General features: G+C 37.3%; 2 protein-coding genes across 2 annotated transcripts; one reads left to right on the forward strand and one right to left on the reverse strand.

Moving 5' to 3' along the window:
• Positions 1 to 3,011: 3,011 nt before the first annotated feature.
• On the forward strand, positions 3,012 to 7,528 carry LOC114517176. The gene is made up of 5 exons (XM_028536833.1): positions 3,012 to 3,180; positions 3,805 to 4,089; positions 6,434 to 6,689; positions 6,937 to 7,162; positions 7,274 to 7,528. Exons 1-5 carry the CDS (start codon positions 3,012 to 3,014, stop codon positions 7,526 to 7,528), a joined length of 1,191 nt encoding a protein of 396 aa, XP_028392634.1.
• Positions 7,529 to 8,581: 1,053 nt separating this feature from the next.
• On the reverse strand, positions 8,582 to 15,072 carry LOC114517109 (interferon regulatory factor 8-like). The gene is made up of 7 exons (XM_028536756.1): positions 14,502 to 15,072; positions 13,378 to 13,454; positions 12,881 to 12,905; positions 12,114 to 12,193; positions 11,021 to 11,039; positions 10,793 to 10,927; positions 8,582 to 9,651 (listed from the first exon to the last, which is right to left on the reverse strand). The coding sequence occupies exons 1-7, from the start codon at positions 14,848 to 14,850 to the stop codon at positions 9,026 to 9,028; spliced, it is 1,311 nt and encodes a 436-aa protein (XP_028392557.1). The 5' UTR covers positions 14,851 to 15,072; the 3' UTR covers positions 8,582 to 9,025.
• Positions 15,073 to 20,444: the final 5,372 nt, after the last annotated feature.

The following is a 20,444-nucleotide window of genomic DNA, read 5'->3' on the forward strand; positions in this document are numbered from 1 at the left end:
GTATACAACCTATATATAGCCTTTATAGGCTTTAATCGTCAAAATGTGGTAACACACTTAAAGCCTGTTTCACTAGGCGAATTCATTCGCGCGACGCGAAGCGACTTCTTAAATCCGGCGATTTGATTGGTTTGCGAAAAAATTCGGCACGAAAACGTAGATTTTCTTCACACTTTTTATCAGTTTGAGTAAATAATGGAAATGGGCTTTACATTAACCACAGCAAGACGAAACATTGCTATTCAGGTATAGATCTCATGGCCGGTGGAGGTATATGATTAAAACTGAAGCTTATATACCGCGTTCTTGGACTACGATTTGCGATTTAATGAAAGTACAATAGAAAGGTTACAACGAGAAGTTTTAAAACGCAGGCGAAAACTGTGACCGAAGAATTAACTGTTTAAAAAATAAAATATTTCGAGAAAATTCTTCCAGAAAATTCCATTCAACGCATGGGGCAGAGGATTTAAAAGGTTTCCAACGAGAAAGCCAGAGGCGAAATAAAATGGAATGATAATTAATACATGTTTTCATGATTAAAGTTGAAATGTGGGAATGTTGAAATGTCATTCATTGCCATTGAAATATCTTTTTCCTACATCGCAACCATGCGTCAACTGACTCCCATCGCGGAAATTGGTAAGACGGCCATTCTTAATAATTTGGCTTCAAACTATAGGTGAGAAAACTCATTTTCATAAAAGAAAACTCATATTTATAAATACTCAGCAAAATATGTCTTGCACAAAAGATTTGAAGTTTGCACACGGCAAAAACGAATCGTCTGAATTAATAACCTTGTGTATACTTCAAGTCCCAAAATGGCCATCTCACACCTGTCAGATTTGTATGATGCAGAAGATTGCAAAGATTGTCAAAACATATTGCAGAATGCGTATTCAGAAGAAAAATGAAATATTTAAGTTATTCAATAGTTTTCTCTTTGAAGCGATACAGAAATGTACAATTGTGAACCAGTCATTAGATTTTCGGGTTGAAACTTTATAAACACCAATTTTTGCGGTGTTGACTCAACCGTGCAATGTCAGCCATGCATGCATGCGGTTATAACTTACAACTATACTTGTAGTTATCAGAATTCCTGTGCCCGAGTGGTAAAAATGAGCTATAATTCCATATAAGGTTACTGAAAAAGTAATTTAGTAACTTTATGAGATTATTTCGATTCTATATCATGCATGCATGTCATGTCGTTATATTATTCATATATTGAATTTACAGCCGCGGTGTCTCTGGTAACCCAATGTTACATCTTCTTAATCCATTTTTACTCGAAAACTCCTGCAATGTTAACTACGATACAACGATAATCAATCATACCCCCCACTTCTAAATATTTGACATATAAATAAATGCATTATAATTCCATTTTCACTCGCCTTTGGTTGTCCTATTGCCAACATTTCAAATCCTTCGCGGTGGTGAAAATAAGAAAATGAAGTATTCCGGACGAACTTCCTCGAAAAATTGTATTTTTCAAGGCATAAATAACTTGGTCTTGATTTTCATCTTCGTTAATACGTGCAATGCACACCTTAAAAGATACAACGACATCCACAAAGCAAAAAATATGATAGATGCGTTATCGACCAAGCTCCATTTAGATTTCCAAACCTACGAAAGCCAGTATACGAAAAGTTTAAAGACGTATCATACACGACTCAGGAAGACATCAAAACGCTAACCAAATTGAAAGAGCTGATCAACGGTCTCAGTTCAGGGATAAGTAACATTTGCGAAAGGTTCTATGCCGACACTCAATTCACCGCCGTCCGTGAAATAAGATTTGGCGCATCACTACCGAAAGATTTCACTGTTGCGGTAGAAGGTATAAAGTAATGCCGGGGGAATATGCAGACCTCACCAGTGGCGTAGCCAGCCTGACGATTTTGTCCCGCTATGTAAATTTCGAGTTATCATATAGTTTTAATTATTCATTTCTTTAGAAATTCATTGTTTTCACAGTCAATAAACACCAAAATATTAGCATAGCGGGCAGGGGCGTAACTGTTGGGGGGGGGGGGGGGGTGTGACACCCCCCCAATTGTTGAAAACAGTGTTTTGGTAGGGCAATTTGTTGGGAATTTGCAGGGCAGACCGCTGGGTTCAGGCTGGACAATTTTTGCCCAAATTGATAAAAAAAACCATATGAATACTAAACAAACTAACGAAACTTTAAATTTACATGCAGCTATAAGAATTGTAAGTTAGTAAAATCGATCCAAATAGGGGTTCGCTGGTTAGAGAGACTGCAAATGCGCAGAACTTGAGATTTTTCAGTTAACTTAATTTGCAGGAGATATCGCTTTTTGAAAATCAGTTCGGGTGCGGGAAGTCTTGAAAATTAGGCGTGGGTGCGACTTACAATTCGAGAGAAAGTTGCCAGTCTGAGAAGGCCGTTTCCGACGATCTAGAGGACCGAATTTTCGAAAATCTTTCTCTCGGCGCCAACCATGGTGGCGCCTCGTAGATTTCAATAATTTCCGAAATATATATCAAAATCTCGCTTTCAGTTTTATGCAGCCGGGTTTGCGTAATAAATATATAACTGTCTCACAGCCTATCAAAAAGAGCTATAATTGCATTTGGTTGCCACGCCCTTTTCCGCGTATTTGTTGCAGGTCACGCCCTTTGGTAGGGCAAATTTGCTTCACACCCCCCCAACGCTTAGGGTCAAGTTACGCCCCTGATAGCGGGACAAATCGTCAGGCTAGCTACGCTACTGGACCTCACCGACTTATTTTGTTCAGAATCCTGATCGTATAAGTTTACATGCAAATATATGTTCTATATCTCAAGCATTGGCTTCTCATGTTTTGTATATATTATATAAAGAATCAGAAAGCAACAAGTTGAAGTATGTTACATGATATCAATAAGATCGCGTAATCTTCATGCATTCCATTCATTCTGTGCAGTCATGCATTTATATACCTATACTGTATAATACGTTTTTAGTGAACCACCGCAAATTGATCGCCGAAAGTATGGCAATGAGAAACGGCAACGATTTGAGGGTATATTTCCGTAGTGATTCAGATTGCAAACCACGAGAGATTGATCGTATCTTGGAAAACATTGCCACGGCGAGCACAAAAGTTTGGTTTAAACTTCAAGAGGAGAGTCAGGCCGGATCCAGTTACTACTTAGCATATGGTATTCTTTTTTACGCTTACCTAATCTTCATAAAATATATTTATTATATTTAATTACGTTTGAATTTCGAAGATTTTAAAATATATGATGCCACCTTGACTTTACGAATATGTATCTGCCATGCAACACAAAAATACAGATTTGTCACATGCTAATATTTTTGAAAAAACAACAACTTTGTGTGCTTCCTCTGACATTGTATTTGGATTGTCGTTTTCAAGCAGAGCACATGCAGGGGCCGGTTGTATCAAGCCCGTTTAGCTTAAACGGGTGGTTAAGTTCAAAATAGAAAGCAAGTCTGCCGTTTTATTCAACAAGCAAACTAAATGTTTTTAACCTTAATACAAAAATACTGTTTACAACTACATATTCAGTGCATAATATACAAGTTGACTCATTCAAGAGAGATCTAAGAGTGTTATTTAATTTTGATTTATCCATCGTTTAAGCTAAACGGGCTTGATACAACCGGCCCCAGTACTACAACTATATAATTACAAACATAATATACGTCGTTGAGCAGTTTAATTAATACCAAAATGCGTTTTCTCATGGACAAACCTTTCCACACTCTGTAATATTTTCATTCTTCTATTATATATTCAATGATAATATTTTCCTTAGGAAATAAGGATGCCAGCCGTGCGAAAGAAAGTCCAGAGGGTGTCTACCTATTCTATGACGATTTTTCCGACTCAGACTGGGAGAAAAAATGGCAAAAAAACTCGGGAGAAATTCAAGTAAAAAACGGAGAGCTGAATGTAAAAACTCGAGGAACAACACCAAGAGCTGAAATTGCAATTTTCGCTAAGAACGGTTACAATTGGAGAGACATTGAAGTTGATTTGGAATTTTTTGAGAAAAATTACGGCGCATACCCCGGAGTATTCCTGCGAGTTTCCGACGCAAGTATTTACAGTACAAGCGCATGGAATTTTGAATACAACGTTGGAAGAAAGATGTGTAGTATGCGACCTTCTAAAGACGAAAAGTACGCTGGGAATTCGTTATTCAGAAGACGTCTAACTAAACGACTGTTCACCGACCAAGAGAGGGCTGCTGTAAAGTATCGCGTGGTCGGCGACAGGTTTGTTTGCATCCCTGATTTGTACCCTTCGTTTCAATTTGTATTTACGGTTAATTAACAACAATGATTGGTTAAATAAGAAAACAACCAATATATCTAAGAAATTTGACCTTATAAATAAAAACAACCCAGGCAGGAGCGTTGAACTAGGATTCAAGGATAGTAATTATTACACAGGAACTATAAGTCTGGAATCATTTGTCCTTACAAACAGTCCATAGATGTTTTGCGGTTCGCAACTATACCCAGTACTCTGCTCGATTGGGAAATGGCTGATACCTAAGCAACCAGACGTTTATCCAACATAAATGAGTCCTGTTTTGACTTCTGCCAGTAAAAATATATAGAACTAGGTGAAACATTATCCTTATCAAACAGGAAATTACTCAAAGTACTCAAATTATTAGAAAAGTGAATTATAAAATAACATGTATATAACGCGTGTTCTGATTGGTTGAAGCCCGTGTTTGGATCAGGCCATCCAAACACGGAAATTTCGCGGGAATTTAAAAACACATTTATTATGGTTTGTTATTTTATAAAACAATTACTTAATGGTTTCCGTGTTTGGATGATCTGATCCAAACACTTGGGAATGTTGCTCGAGTTAAGAAAAGCTCGCAAAACACTCGCCTTCGGCTCGTGTTTCGCGCGCTTTTCTTAACTCTCGCAACATTCCCGCGTGTTTGGATCAGGCCATCCAAACACGGAAACCATTAAGTAATTGTATAATACTCATTTGTACCCAGGACTTGACTGGATGCGACGCTCACTGAAGAGCGTATGCGACCTCGTATGTGACCGTATATTTATCTACGTCAAAGTTTTGTCTTCCAACAGTTGGTGCAGAGCTCGAAATCTGTGACCAATTTTTTGATGCGCGATTTGATTTCGATCGCATGATACGGCAATTCCACCACGAGGAACAAATAAACCGTTCTTTTGGTGCTTTTCGAATAAGTTTAGATTTAATTGGGGTGAGAATATATTAAATACATGTAGATTCTGGTCCTATTTTAATATTATGCCGGAACCACCTATGACATGTTTTCGGAGATTGAAAAACCTTAAAGATGATCTGGTTCGGGTAAAATTGCAAAGGTTAGAAGAAGTAGTTAAAGGGATGGTGAAATGCGCAAGTAAAAAGAGTGTAAGGTTTGTGATTCGATTATAACCATAAACCATAGCATCAACCATAGATTTGATTGCAATTCCAAGGGGATAATATATAACAATTATTCCAATGTAGCTTTTACCATGATTAATATACAGAGTGTCTCAAAAAACGAAAACATATATTGAAATCACCCATAACAATGTAATTGTTAGAGTTCGAATGCCTAAGCACTCTTTTGGGATTCCCAAGTGTATAAATGTTTGCCATAAGCATTTTTATGCATGATGCAGTAAAATTTGTTTGTACGCAAAAATATTTATTAATAACAATATTTACAACTTGTCCTTTGTGTACCTTTGTCGAAAAGCGTTTCGTACGCGTTGACAATAAACATCCGTTGCTCCCCGGTCAGCTGTACCATTTCTTTCGAAGCAATAACAAGGCTAATTTAAATTTAATCATATTCACAATTTCAAATTTTTCGTATTTAGCATTTTATAAATTGCATTAAATCCCCACGGGCTAAAATTCGTGAACACGGCATTCAAATTTTGGCACACGCCACACGGCACCCCAAATGCAGGCATAATGATTCCTAAGTCCGTTTGGATGGATGTTCATAAATCATTTTGTTATCATATTTTTGTCTCAGCCTCAGCCCGCATTAGGCAATTTATCGTTAGTGAAAATGAGCCGTGAGAACTAATTAGCTACTTTGGTTAACGAAACCAAGCATAAAATTAATATTTGAATTTAACTTATAATTATAGAATTATAGAATTATATAATTATAATTATAAAAATAATTATAGAATTATATAATTTCAGGTTTTCACACTGGATCAATGGCAATAACATACACAGGAATCAGAAGGTGTCCCGAAGATGGTATGTCGACAAAGGCACGTTCGGCCTAGGCTGCCGCTACAGCTATACCACGTGCTGTACATATTATAAGAAAATTAAAATAACAAAATATATTCCTAATTTACCCACCGTTTCCCTCGGCGGAGAATGCAAAGTGAATTTGAGAGAATTTCATGGCTTAGGCACATCAGAAAAGAATCCTGCAACGTCCTGCAAGCAAATACATGATGTGTCGTTTGATAATGGCCGTCATAGGCTCAGAAATGGAGTATATTGGATTAAAACCGCCGCTGACCGCTCGGTACCAACATACTGTGATCTCACAAACGGCGGCTGGACATTGGTGGGAAAGGTCAGCGGCTCCGTCGACGATTTACACACGTTTTGGTTAATCAAGAATCATAATCAAGATGCTTTGAGACACTCTGGTTTACCAAGGTAAAGGTAACAATTCAAGATTTGCAGTGAATGACTGCCTATAGCGAAATTAGAAGAGCAACAAGGCCAAGGCAGCTGCTTTTTTCCGAAATACCTTTTTTGTTCACGTCCCCGATAGTAGGTTGTCTCATGACGTATCGTTAAATTCACTATCACCTATCGTCATACAAAGTGACATTTTGACGAGGTGATTATATTTTTTCACATTGTGTGCAGTCTTAAAAAGGTCTATTTCTTTTTATTGTAGCGAAGTTGGCTGTATTGATGCTCGTTACCTAGCAACGTATCATGCGTCAACTATCAGGTTTTCCAGCGGTGAAAATAGAAATGGCATTGGCTTGTTCTGGGTGCAATGGGCACTGCCGGATGGACGCGATAGTCAGAGATTATGGAAACATAGTATTGGCATAGGTGCAGTTTTAAAGGAGAGAATGGAATCTGTTATTGTGACAGCTTGGAATGGAAGAATACAGGTTTGTCTCAAGGAATTTCAACTATGCAATTTTACCTTTGAAAATTTCTATTTTTATTTTACAACATGTTAATTTTCGGATCATGTTTCAGTCTCTCATCACATTTTTTAGAGATGCTTCCAAAATAAATTTGGAATTTTGCCTCATGGGCAAGCCGGTGGCTCGTATCCCGCCGTTTCCTTCAACACGGATGGCAACACGAAGACGGGAGACTATTGCATGGCAATTGGTGTGATGAAATTAGGCAGACCTGCTCACGGATGGACCCAGAACACGAACGGTTTTGATTCACCAAATACCAATACTGATTGGCCAAACGCTCGGTATAACCATCAGGCACCATGGGTTACAGTGTGGTTAAAATGAACAATCGATTATAAAATGTAACTGCATGTATCATATAACCAAATTTTGTTACCTGATCATACTGTATACAATTCTCATCAATACTCGAATGTATGATCAATATAAATGCATGAAGTATAGTGTTATGTTATAGTTTTTTTTATATATGATATATGATATAATGAACCATAATAATAATAATAACTAGAGTTCACGATTTCTTACTTTCAGGGAAAATGAAAATTAAACTCGAGCAAATTTAGTTGTTCGTTCTGTAAATTGAAACCAGTACAAATCACCTTCTAAAATATCACTTACACAACTGCTATTCCTTAAAAAATTTTATCCAGCTTATCAAATATACCGTCTCAGAAATGATATATTTGGTTTGCTAGTGGGGTAAATTCTTAACCCGAAACGTTTGGTTTCTCTTTTATCATGTTCCAAGTTTTAATGTGCTTACACAAGGGTAAGCAAGGAGTTTTGCTTATGGAAGGTGTATAAAAAAGTAAATATTTTTTCACAGAAAGCATTAAAATGGCTGAAGCTTGTTTTGTGTTTATTTCCTAAGCAAGCTTCATTAATAAACTAAAAATTCCAAGATTTTAAGGCTTGACGATTTTAGCCGATTCTAGGTTTTGATAATTTCTAGGAAATGTCAAAGCTGTCTGAACAACCGTAAACGTTTTTCATACACCGATACACCGCAAAAATATAACATCTTCAAAAAATACTCTGATACAAAGACGCCGATGGTAAGAAAACATTATAATATGCATATATTTTATAAATATATTTGTAATGATCATGCTTGCTCCCATGTCTACGACAAGAAATATTGGTGGACGAAATGACACTGATCTAAAAATAAAAACTGGATAGTCTGGTTACAATAACTGTCGCTAAATTAAGCAGTATATACATGCTCCATCCCACTCCGTAATTCTTAAATTTCCAGATCAGTGGGGTTTTTACAACTTCCTAAGACGCTGTTATACTGCGCAAATTTCCTTGCAACTTGCGATGTAGTTCTTCTCCTAAGGCATCTAAAGTTGACAAAAACGAACATTTCTTACGATCTGCTAACGTTTTCTTAGCATTTCGAAGGAAAATTGCATAGCGTAACAGCGCCTTTAGTTTTAAAATTTGTACACTTTACTGTACTTCTGCATATACTCTTACTCTACAAGCTGCGAAATGACTTGAAATTTTACTGTCTACCACAGCACAGGGTATATACAGTAGGGTCATTCAACTTTTGCAATCGAGAGACGGTTAATATATAAATGCCAGGCCATAATTCAAGGCGATCAACCTGCGTCATGTCTTCTACTGTATATTCCCCATGATTTTCTTTCGCCTACATATGTCGTATTCAAAATACAGCGAGGAATATTTACAATTTTGCATTCTTAAGCCTTTGAAAATTTTTACGTTTCATCGTTTGCGGTGAAAAGTACGCCATAAAATGTATTTCTAGTTTCTACCATCATGATAGTCTAAACGTCGTGTATTTATTTAATGTTGCTGTTGAATCTTCACGTAGTTTTGCAGCTGCGCAGCCAATTTATCGCATTCGTCCTCAATGGACATGATAACATCAGATGCACTCCCCATCTTGCTGATACTTTCCTTTGCATTGTTATGAGTCACCGAGACGGTAATCAGGACGCCTGGATCGACCGTCGTAGCGGTCGCTGGCTGTTGTCCGAACGAAAAAAACACCTCGTACAATGGCAGAGGTGCTCTCGACAGTTTATACTCAGCCAAACACGACAGGAAATGATTAAAATCGAACACTACGGTCGTTTGCCCCCGAGCAAGTGGTACGACTTTGGAGCCCAAGCACCCACCGCTCGCAAACACGTGTGCTTGACAAAATCGCGTTGCCTGGATACTGTTCTGCTGCCATTGAAGAAGTAAGCCTCGGTTGAGTTTCTCCATTATGCCCGCAGGACTTCCTTTGTCCGGGAAACATATTTGCTGCACCTCAGGCGGCCCGTAGACTGGGGCGAGGGAATCGTTATAGCCCGGGACACGCGTGACGTCCACCCCCGAATATAAACGACACCCGAAGTGGTTACCGACTGTCATATCCAAAACTTGATTTTCACGGTAGAAAATTTTAAGGCCAACATTCATCTCTTTACAACAAAAAAATTCACTTTGAGCATACTTGTAGGCTCACGGGATATTGACTAAAGTTCAAAACAGCAACCTAAGCGCCAAAAATACTTTTCCTTTTACAAAATTTGGACAAAATAGTATTCAATTACTATTTAAAGAGGGGTTACATTGCCTTCAGCACATCGGCATCAAATTTCCATTACTTCGTATAACTTTGAACATATGAAATTTTTCTCATTTCGGAGCATGCGAATAAAAGAATGTGAAACATTCTGAAAGTTCTTGATATTTTTTTAAAAAAAATTTTGCGATTCGAAATGTAAACAAAGCGTTCGTTTACATTTTGGACAGGTACCCCACCTTATTTTCTGGTAGGGTATTAAAGCTAAGATGGAAGGAGAACCTTCATTTTTGGTAGGGTATTAAAGCTAAGATGGAAGGAGAACCTTCATTTCTGGTAGGGTATTAAAGCTAAGATGGAAAAAGAACCTTCATTTCTGGTAGGGTATCAAAGCTAAGATGGAAGGAGAACCTTCATTTCTGGTAGGGTATTAAAGCTAAGATGGAAGGAGAACCTTAGATTCTTAGGTTTTTTAAAAATTAAGGCTACTATATTTGCAGAAAATTTCACTGTTCTGACAAGCGTTAATAATAAAATGTTCGACTAACATCATTTTACTAAAAAGACTACAAAATTCTTATAGACTTCACATGCAGGCATATGCCATGGCTTTGCGGCTTCACAAGGGGAGTCCCCTGGAAGTTGATGCCAGCGCCGGAAGGGTTTCGATAAATTAAAGGTCGCTACCGGCTAATATTCTATTTCAGGAAGTGCCAAAAGTTTCGAACCGCTAATATTAAATGTAACTAAAGAATAGACAATTTGCATTTCTAAATTTTTATATGGAAAAAAGTATCGAAAGGAGCATATCAGAAAATGCGAAATTGCAAATCTTGGGTTGCAAAAGTTGTAAAATGAAGTAAATATAGTCCCCGCATATATTGCGCGGGCGCAAATTCTGACCACATGAATTTGGCCCGAAAATGGTAACAATTTTCGCATGTTGGACAAAGTATAAAAACTTGCCAATTCTTCATGGCAAGCCCTTTTGTCCTCCATTCTTAGAAAAAGTAAAATACAAATAGTTTTGGGAATACCTTCTGGGTTCATTCCGATGATATCATTAATTTCAGGTCCCACTGCCATTGGATCCGGTTGAAATGGTTCTGGGAAAGTCGGCACGTTTGAATATTCACACATGAAACTATTAGCATCCAGTGAAGACGAGAAATCTAGGAAAAATTCATGGAAAATTCATGGAAAAATAAGAGAATTTTAATCATAGTATTCAACGACAAAAATACAATCCAATCGCCAATACTCACTCATTTCAGGGTTATCCCACTGTAAAGGAACATGAAAAAGAAATAAATTCTATTGAAATTGATTTTATAGCCTGAGCATATAATATAGTTAACCAAAAACAAAATATACAGCCGTGTAATTCTCATAATCACATGTTCTTATCTGCAAATGCCAAAAACCAATCAAATTTTAGCTTACGCTATTTTGGCGGGAAAGGACCACGTGAAAGAAATGAAAATGTGCGTGCAAAGGTCACTTTAACTTCTAACTTTGTTTATGGATATTAAGAGGAGATTTTTTATTATGTCACGTATTTTGGCGGGAAAACGCTCAAAACCTAAAATCTTTTCGGCGTACCACTCAAAATCCATTTATTTTACCGTTATTCTTGAGATTATGTTTGAACTAAGTTTTGAACTGTATTTGGTGAATGCAAAACACCAAACAAAGGAGTTATTACAAAATATAATGCGGCGGCTATCAACAATGTTATAATTATAATGTCAACGCCATTATAACTGAAATGAATACAAAAGAAGCTTCGATTCAAGTGTCATTTTCTTCTCGGCGTATCCCGAAAAATCTTTTCATTTTTACAATATTTTGAGATTATACAGTAAACATACTTTGTGGATGCTTTTCAGGTTTGTAAAACATTTTTAATGCTGAAAATTTTAGTGCTGTTGCATGAAGATATAACTGAGGTTTTGAGCATATATTACGCGACGTAGAAAAATATCTCCTCTTAATATTATGGACAATTAATATTATCATCGCTTTTAGTGTATAGTAAAATCAAAACGTCCAATTGTTTAAACTATTTAATTTAAAGAAACCCTCAGGTCGGCCTCGCGTGCTGTCGTTTCCAAAACTGCAATCGAAATGATACAATTTTTCCACATTCGCGTTTGCGAAAGGATTATAATTGTTCAATATTGTTCAAATTAATCAAGTATAATTTAAGCTGTTTTGTCGCGGTTAAATGAAACATTTCCTTGCCGAAAATGTCTTGGTACGAAGCAGCGACGCAAAAATACGAAAAGCAGAATACAAATTTAAAAACACACGGCACAGTTAGCGCGGATGTTTAGCAGAGACTATGGATATATATACCTCGTCGTAAGTATCAATAAGTATTTTCTGTAGTTCGTCCACATCCCTTTCGCCATGTGGGATTTGAAAGGAACCCGTATCTGTGTTAAATTGATAAAGAATGTTAAAGAATTTTTAAAACCATTAGTTTTCAACAGTTTTCAAGAACCTTATTAACTATAAAAACAAGAAAATTTTGGAATAAAAATTTAACACAGTCGTGTTCTCAGATGCAAACTTTGCAGCATAAACTGTTCTGCTAATTTGGCATTTGATTGGCTACCTTTTTATCAGTAGCCAATCAAAGTTGTTTACGAACGAGCCTTTTGGAGTTTTGTTCATTGGTTTTTCCAGTGCTCAACTTTTGAGATCAATGTTGTTTTTTTTTACAAGGCATTTCTGAATATTTTTGGCACTAGTTTAAATAAATGGACCGTAAAAGGTAATAGGGTCCCTTTTGAGAGGTAATATAAAAACGGAAAAGGGTTTATAGAAGGTGTAAATGATACACATTAAAGTACAAACTGTGTGCAAACAAGTGGCTATCGTCCATCCCTTATTGTCCGGTTTTTGGACACCATTTTTTACTGTTGTTTCAATGCAGTTACATATCAAGTCACGCATAATAAACCACGCTTTTTTGTTGAACTCTAAATCATCTGAGCATTATGTATAACTGTGTATTCCATAAACATCATCAGACAGGGATATATGCAATACAATATTACTTTAATTCTGATTCCCATTAATTTCACACAAAAAATTGGTGAGAAGAAGATTCTACTTACCAAAAAATTTTGGTTCTTCTGCATTCTGCACAAAAAACAAAACAAAACAAGCCTTTAATATACAGTTTTATAATTTTTAAAAGGTTTGCAACTACATGTTTTTTTTATTCAGGGTTATTACATCTTGACAGCTTTGTGGGTTTTTCTGATTTCAAATTTGGTCACCCCATGGTATAGTTTTGCCTGTGAAACATGCACAATTGTACTGAATATGCCAAAGAAGCCTTTCTTTGAACTAATTACAACACATACTGAGAAAATACATCATTCCAATTCTAAAACTACATGACACATATATGCACAAAACCTGTGACAAAACTAAAGGACAATTAACTAAAGGAGTAGAGGGCCAGCATCCCCCCCCTGTCAAAGATGTTGAACCATACACTGCAGAGAAATAAATTGATACTAATTAACCCTGGAGGAACTTAATTGCAATATACTTAACAAAGCTAAATTGTACCCTGCAGACAACATAGACACATAATTATACTCACATTATCAACAGGTGGTGAGACGGAAACATCTGTAAATGCAGGTGAAGGAGCACTGTCAGGTCGTTCAGTCTTAGTGCCTAGTAGAACGGACACAATATATCTTACATAACTTGCGCATGATTCTTTCAAATACGAAATGAATAAATATTGATCACAGTCTAAGCAGTTTCGACAATTAAAATGTTAAAAAATGTCATCTGTACAATTAAAACTCTTAACAGACAAAGCAAATTTCCTCTGACTTCGCTGATTCATCTCAAAATTCTTAAATTATTTGACAGACTATAAAAGTGACAAAAATTAGGCAGTGTTGTATGCATTTTTTGTATAACCACAAGTAAAGTCGTTGTCGATCTTCTTCTGAAGTGGTTGATCTTGCATATTCTTCGCATTACATCTTGTCCCTAGTGAGTTTGTCTAACTTTTTTTAAAGGTATTCTGATTGTTAATTACTCATAGAAACATAGATTCAAATTCTTTACATTGTTTAGATTTTCTAAAAGTTTACAATTCAGTGGCCCCAAATTAGAGGATGTACCTAGGATACAAATTGGCAAGACGGTTTAAATTGACCACATTGTTTGGAGTTCAACTCATAGAGTTTACAATACGGCAACTCTCAAATAGCAGATAAACCATGGTTTATATCATGAAATATGCGAGAATGGCTACAGGTAACAAACTAAACTGAAAGTGATTTAGAATTCTTTATTACCTACACTTGCCAAGTCTGAAAATCTACATTAGATTAGCACAAAATATAAAGAAAGGCAGACAAAGGGAACATCTGTTTTGACGCCAGTGTACGGATATGCAATTTTACACTTACTTTCGTTTTAAGTGTTTAATTCTAAAATGAGTTTCGAATGTAAATTTATTAAACCCAACTACCCTTCAATCAATGCTCGGTAATTGTGTGCTAAAATAGAAAATACCCGTTTAAAAAATGGTGAAATATTAACTAGCTAATAATATTGTGAAACCTTGTACTGTAATCGTTGTCGTGGTTTGTTTCCTGTTTGAAAATCAAATTGTTTCAACTCTTGTAGTACCTATATTTACGTCTAGCCTGTCATTGAACTCACATACAGAACAATACTGGAAGGTTTAGCTGCCAATCTTACCTTTGGGTAGGAATTGAAAGACCCTGAAGGGTTGCTCGCCCTCCAAGTAACTCCGATCCTTCAATTCCTCCACGTCGGGTAGCTTATGTAGGGCGCAGCGAAACCTTGTTTTCCAAGTCGAGGGATCGGCTTGTTCACCATCTTTGTACTTGCCAGTATGTCTGGCCCACTCTTTAAACAACAGTGCATCCCGCTCCAGAACAAAACCCGGCTTTCCAGCATGTTTCCAGGGGACTTTATAAATCCCTCTAGCCTTGTCTTCCCATACCAATCCGGGGATACGACCGCCGTTGATTTGCTTCTCAAGCCATGGTCGCATACGAAGCCGTTCACCCGTGTGTTCGCTCATACTCAAAAAATACGGTTTAAAAATACACCTTAAAAGGCCGACACGATGCTATATTACAAATAAACAACTAAAAGATTCTCAGAACTTTACGTTTAAAGCGTTCACTTGGCAGCAGAGCGTTTAGGAGCCACACGAAATGGCTAGAATTGTTCGGCTTTGAAACTCACGGATTGGAACGTCGGCCATGTTTATATGCGCACACACTCTCGTGTTTCTATTCGAAGAAAAATGACGTATCCAGGGAAAAAACGGTGGCAAAGATATGACATCACTTCCTGTAGTTGTTGCAGTTTCGCCTGTGCAGTTTTACTACGTCGCGCGTGTTCCAGACGCATCGACAAATACGACCAGCATACGCACTTTCGCATTAAATGTCTCACCTTGTCTCACCTACAATCCTCTTTTTGGACGTTGCTGTCTGGATGACGGGCTGATGACGTGAAGAACGCCCGTGACCCTGTCTGTGACGGTAGTGAACCCCCGTCCCCCGCGATTACCGCTAGACCCCGTTTACACTATACCGGATCATAGTTAATATAGACCGGATTCACATGATTACGGAATCGTTTTAAGTTGTTTTACGGTATCTTTCTCCACAGAATTTTTTCATTTTGCGGATCATGTTAAAGCAATTATGCTATCATACTTGCAGTAAAACCGCTTTGACATGGCTAATTTTTATGTCGTGACCATGGGAATCTGGCACTGCGGGCCTTAGCAAAACAATTTGCCGCTCAGGTTCACGTTCCCACTGGAACGGACGATTTCAGTTGGCCGAATTCATCATTTTTTCCCGTTTGAATACGTAGAACCAGTTTTTATTGATTTTTACCGTGTGAATACCTGAACAGGGAATTTAGGACGGTTTAACTTTTGTGTTAAAAGTGAGACACTCAAAATTATACGTATTAAATTATCTCAACTGAGGCCAAGCCAAAGTACCCGTACACTGTCACTGTAACCTTCAATACGAGTTATACGACATGATAACCTTAGTGTATCTATGGTCTCGGCAGAGCCGGGTTGTACGAAGAAGCCTTTACTTTAAACGGTGGATGGGCCTAAAAAGAGAGCATGAAGTGTGCACTTATCACACGTAAAAATGAAAACAACAATATGGTTTACTACAACACATATTGCAAATCAGATTTTCGTTCATAACATATATCAAAGGCAAAGTCAAAGACAAAATGTTATTTATTTTTGGCTTATCGACAACTCAACGGAAGTCAATCCGTTCTGTGCATTTGTTCCGCTTCTAAAAATTTGAATGCCCTCGTGTGTAGGAATTGTTCTCGAACAGCACGTCAACATCGTATTTAAAATGCACAGAAGTTCAAAATGTCAAAAAACTGTTTGTTCACGCGTGCATAAGGTCAAGACTTGATCAGCCATTGTTGTAATAAGACCCCGTTTACACTATACCCGGATTCACATGGTCACGAAATCAGTTTAAGGTGTTTTACGGTATCTCTGCCCCTTTATTTAGCAAACCATGTTAAAGCAATCATGTTATCATGCTTTTAGCAGAAAAATTCTCTCTAACACATCAATTTTGATATCGTGTCGGTGACCATACGAACCCGGTATAGTGTAAACAGGGCCTACCTAAAACAAATAATTAAGGAGTTCCGAAACTATAATGACGTATTTGAGAATAGTTTTACGTACAATGATTTTTAGTGTACAATGCAAAACATTAAAGCCCTACCACGTAAAGAGACATTCGAAATTACTTTTATTTGACAAGATTGAAGATTCACAGTAGCAGCACCCCTTCACAGCACCGCTTTAGAATTTGTATCTAAACAGTTCTTTTGACCGCTAGTGTACAATAAAATATTGATTGTTACTATTCCTGTTACATACGACAATAGCAACATTTGAGCAGTTCTTTTTGACCGCCAGTGTAATTTGCTAACATTTACATCCCCCAACGTTACCTCATGTGGAATTTCGGAAAGTATGAGTTGTTTCGGTTAGTTTTGCACGTACGTACACGCACGTAAAAGTTTAAAACCTTCTAAGTTGTTATGTAATCAATTTCATTGCAGAAAAAACATACCAAATCTTCAACAAAATCCTACCCTATGCATCTTTTCAACCGTATATTTTGTAAGTAGCATTTAGATTATTTGAAACTTTTACGTGCGTGTACGTACGTGCAAAAAACGCGACAGTAGAAAGCAGCTCTTGGTTCACTTTTTGCTGAAATTCTGAATCGGGGCGTCGGTGTTTAACACTATAAAAACGGGCTAGGCAAAATATCCGATGACGAGGGCAAACATTTCCCAGTTCGTTTTACGTCAATATTTCCTAGACGTCGGTTGCTACCAGTAAAATGGTAGCTATGTCATGATTATTCAAAGAATTTTCAATTTAGTAAAATCAACCAGTTCGCGAGTTCGGAGACGCAAATTTCGTATAGTTAAAAGGTGAGAGACTAAGGCCGAAGGCCCGTTTCAGACGTCGAACTTTTCATGTGCCGAATCGAATGCAAATGAACTTAGGGAGAGACTTTAACTCATTAACATTAGGTTCGGCGGATCAAAAGTTCGACGTCTGAACGCGGGATGAACAAAAAAGGTAAACAACTACTTAAAATGTTTTGTCGTGGCAATGACAATAGTTGATATGCGTGATATTGAAATGACGAATGCTGAAAATATAGCAAAATATGGAAAATTCTTAGAATTGTACAAATTTCAACAGAACCAGCTAGTCATATACGGGATTACGTAATTATATATAGAGAGTGGATTCGCCCAAATTGAAACCCCAAAAAGTTTTTTTTTCTTCATCTCTGAGTCAGCTAGTATAGCCGCAACTGTATATATGTGTTCTCATTACGGTGTATGGTATTACATATGTGAATTAACAATGTCAGTTTGTCAGTCCAGTTGAGTATAATATATTATATATATAACAACCCACGAGTGCCGTGTTTCGTGTGTTTTAAAGTCTGCAACATATATAATCACATAAAAAATCTTAACAAAGCTAAAGAGGATATTTCTCTCCATACAAAGTTCGGCTCTTTAGAAATCATAGCAATTATAGCCGAACGGTTGTAAGTGAAAACTGATCACTGGCGGCTGATTAAAGTCAAGAGTTTGCCGGCTTTATACCTTTAAAATGCATATGTTTGCTATCTGCTATCTATAAGGAGGACAAGGGAGCTATCGTCAATATTGGGATGGCGTCACGTTTTAATTCACTTTCAATTCAAGACAATTGTTCTATATATATATACATTTTGTAGTCTTAGGGTTGTATAATTTACTGCTATGGACAGTTACATTAGTTTTAGAGATTTTTAGAAACGCCGGGCGCAGCAATCAGACCATTACAGTATAATAAGAAATACTAAGGGCTTCAATGTCACTTGAAGTGACTCTGCCAATCTGTCGACCTGCTCTACACTAAGTCTAAGAGATTAGTAAAACTATTTTTTATTCCACGTTAACAGTTAACGGTCAATACTATGTGGCATATACCTGTTTCATTTAAATAAGTTTTCTATATATTTACCAGACCATATACGAGTAATTCGCTACTCTGAGTTGACTGCAGTCGTTAAAAATATGGCACAAAGAACTCGTGTTTCATTGTGCTGATATGTAAATCAAAGACAAAGTCCTTCAAAGTTTTCAGCCCCAGCGTTCCGCGTCGGTACAAAACTGTAACAATCCAATATTGGTTTATTCCTGTTCTTAGATGATCCTACATCCGGCTATATGAAATTACTGGCAAGCCGTCAGAAGCGTTAACAGGGCAAAAATGTGAGAAATTACGATCGTTTAACATATACAAATCTGTAGGAGTTTGGTCGAAGGATGATCAACTATATATACTTATGGCTCAAGGCCTTTTTAAGGATGTGGGGGGGGGGGAAGGGGGGCGAAATGACACTGAAAGCAGTGAAAAGGTATCTTAAATTGTCATGATACTTAAGTCCCATCTACACTATACGCACAATTTTTGGTACGGTACCGAAAAAATGGTACGGGTGAAATTTATATCCGTACCAAACCTTAAATTGCGCGTAGTGTAAATAGGGGTTGTTTAATTTCAGTGTTGGTACGGATGAAACTGATCGACCTAAGTTCATCCGTATCAAACCTAAAATTGCGTGTAGTGTAAATGAGGTTTGTTTAATTTCAGCGTTGATACGGATAAAACTGATCTACCTAAATAGATCGTCCACTGAAATGTCATCCGTGCCAAGTTCATCCGTATCAAACCTAAATGGGGCTGCAATAGCTTTGTGTATGTCATTTAATGTCAGGTTTCTTTTAATCTAGCCGTCATCGGCTGCATTCCCTTCATACCATGCATATATATAACATAAACGTCATAAAGAAATTCTATTCAATCGTTTCCTATAACTTTTTATTGCTTTGTAAAGGGAAAATATCTCATTCACATGTGGGGCGAAGACCTATCCGGACATGAGGAGGGGGGCGGCGGATTGAGAGCCTGTTAAGGCCCAAATAAGGCTCTGTCACGGCTTCACGATTGCTTCCGGCTAAAGATGCCATATCCAGTCTTACTACCAGGTCAGTGGGCGGTTCGCCCAACCCATATACATCAGTGATATAGCTACATGTCAATAGTTTTTTTACCCACGCAGTGTTTCCGAGAATTTCGTTCTCGGTATGCCCTCCTCCGACGCCGCTCAAGAGGATATCTGTACGAGAATGGGTAGATTTTAGATCGGGAGAAGTGTGCCTGCGTATAAGGGAATGACCGCAGTTCGCCATGAAAGAGGGATGCCGATCTTAAAAGCATTTTTTGCCCAATTTTTAAAATGATTGCCTAAATTGCCACTTATCCATTTAGCGTAAAATGGTTTTCTTTTGACGAACTTTGGCAATGCCGTCTGCGGCGGTCGATCGACAACGACCTGCTTCAACCAATCGGCCTACGAAGTGGGAACAGTTCTTTGCAAACGGAAGAGCGACATTTCGACTGTCAAATTCGCATTGACAAAAAGAACTGCATTTGGTCTCGTGCGCCGTTGCGATATTCACAGAAAGAGCATTTCGTCTCGAGGCGTCTTAGTCATGCACCATGAAATTTTTCTTTTATAGAGAGCAAAAATATCGTCAGGTATAGCTAACCACATGCACTTGATAACAATAAACCTTTAATTGAACATTGCCATGCATATTGTAACCGAGTGAAATTTGCAAATGATTATATTTTAATCAAAATACATGTACAGCAATCCTTTTTATTACAGTGTATTTATCCTCGCATATTTAATATATATTGTGATCAGTTTGGAAGATGTTTTTAAATATATGTTGGGAAAGAGGACTTTCGACAAACGGCTTTCGCATGGGCTTATATATATAGCCGTCATGGAAGTATTCACAGTTAAGTATATCGTCCCTAAAATCAAGACAAGCATCCAAGACCAAGTGCATTATTAATGAAGTTTACATATTGCGTGAGTGTTTTTGATGTAAGTTATCACGTAACTATGGACTTATACAGTATTCGGTATATTTCACGTTTTAGATCATCAGAGAACTGCATGTGTGCATGAAAAGCTCATTCGTTTATGTGATAGATTAATAATTTTGTAC

Source organism: Dendronephthya gigantea, unplaced genomic scaffold, assembly GCF_004324835.1.
Source record: "Dendronephthya gigantea isolate DGI-Jeju-01 unplaced genomic scaffold, DenGig_1.0 000007F, whole genome shotgun sequence".
Taxonomy (NCBI): domain Eukaryota; kingdom Metazoa; phylum Cnidaria; class Anthozoa; order Malacalcyonacea; family Nephtheidae; genus Dendronephthya; species Dendronephthya gigantea.

What these genes read in the sequence shown, in the direction of transcription:
- LOC114517109 (XM_028536756.1), bottom strand. Translation starts at nt 14,850, where the DNA reads ATGAGCGAACACACGGGTGAACGGCTTCGTATGCGACCATGGCTTGAG. An exon ending in CTTTCAATTCCTACCCAAAG is followed by an intron (nt 13,455 to 14,501) that starts GTAAGATTGGCA and finishes CCGTTCTACTAG; the next exon opens with GCACTAAGACTGAACGACCT. An exon ending in TCTCACCACCTGTTGATAAT is followed by an intron (nt 12,906 to 13,377) that starts GTGAGTATAATT and finishes TTTTTTGTGCAG; the next exon opens with AATGCAGAAGAACCAAAATT.
- LOC114517176 (XM_028536833.1), top strand. Translation starts at nt 3,012, where the DNA reads ATGGCAATGAGAAACGGCAACGATTTGAGGGTATATTTCCGTAGTGAT. An exon ending in CAGTTACTACTTAGCATATG is followed by an intron (nt 3,181 to 3,804) that starts GTATTCTTTTTT and finishes TATTTTCCTTAG; the next exon opens with GAAATAAGGATGCCAGCCGT. An exon ending in CCTGCGAGTTTCCGACGCAA is followed by an intron (nt 4,090 to 6,433) that starts GTATTTACAGTA and finishes TTCATGGCTTAG; the next exon opens with GCACATCAGAAAAGAATCCT.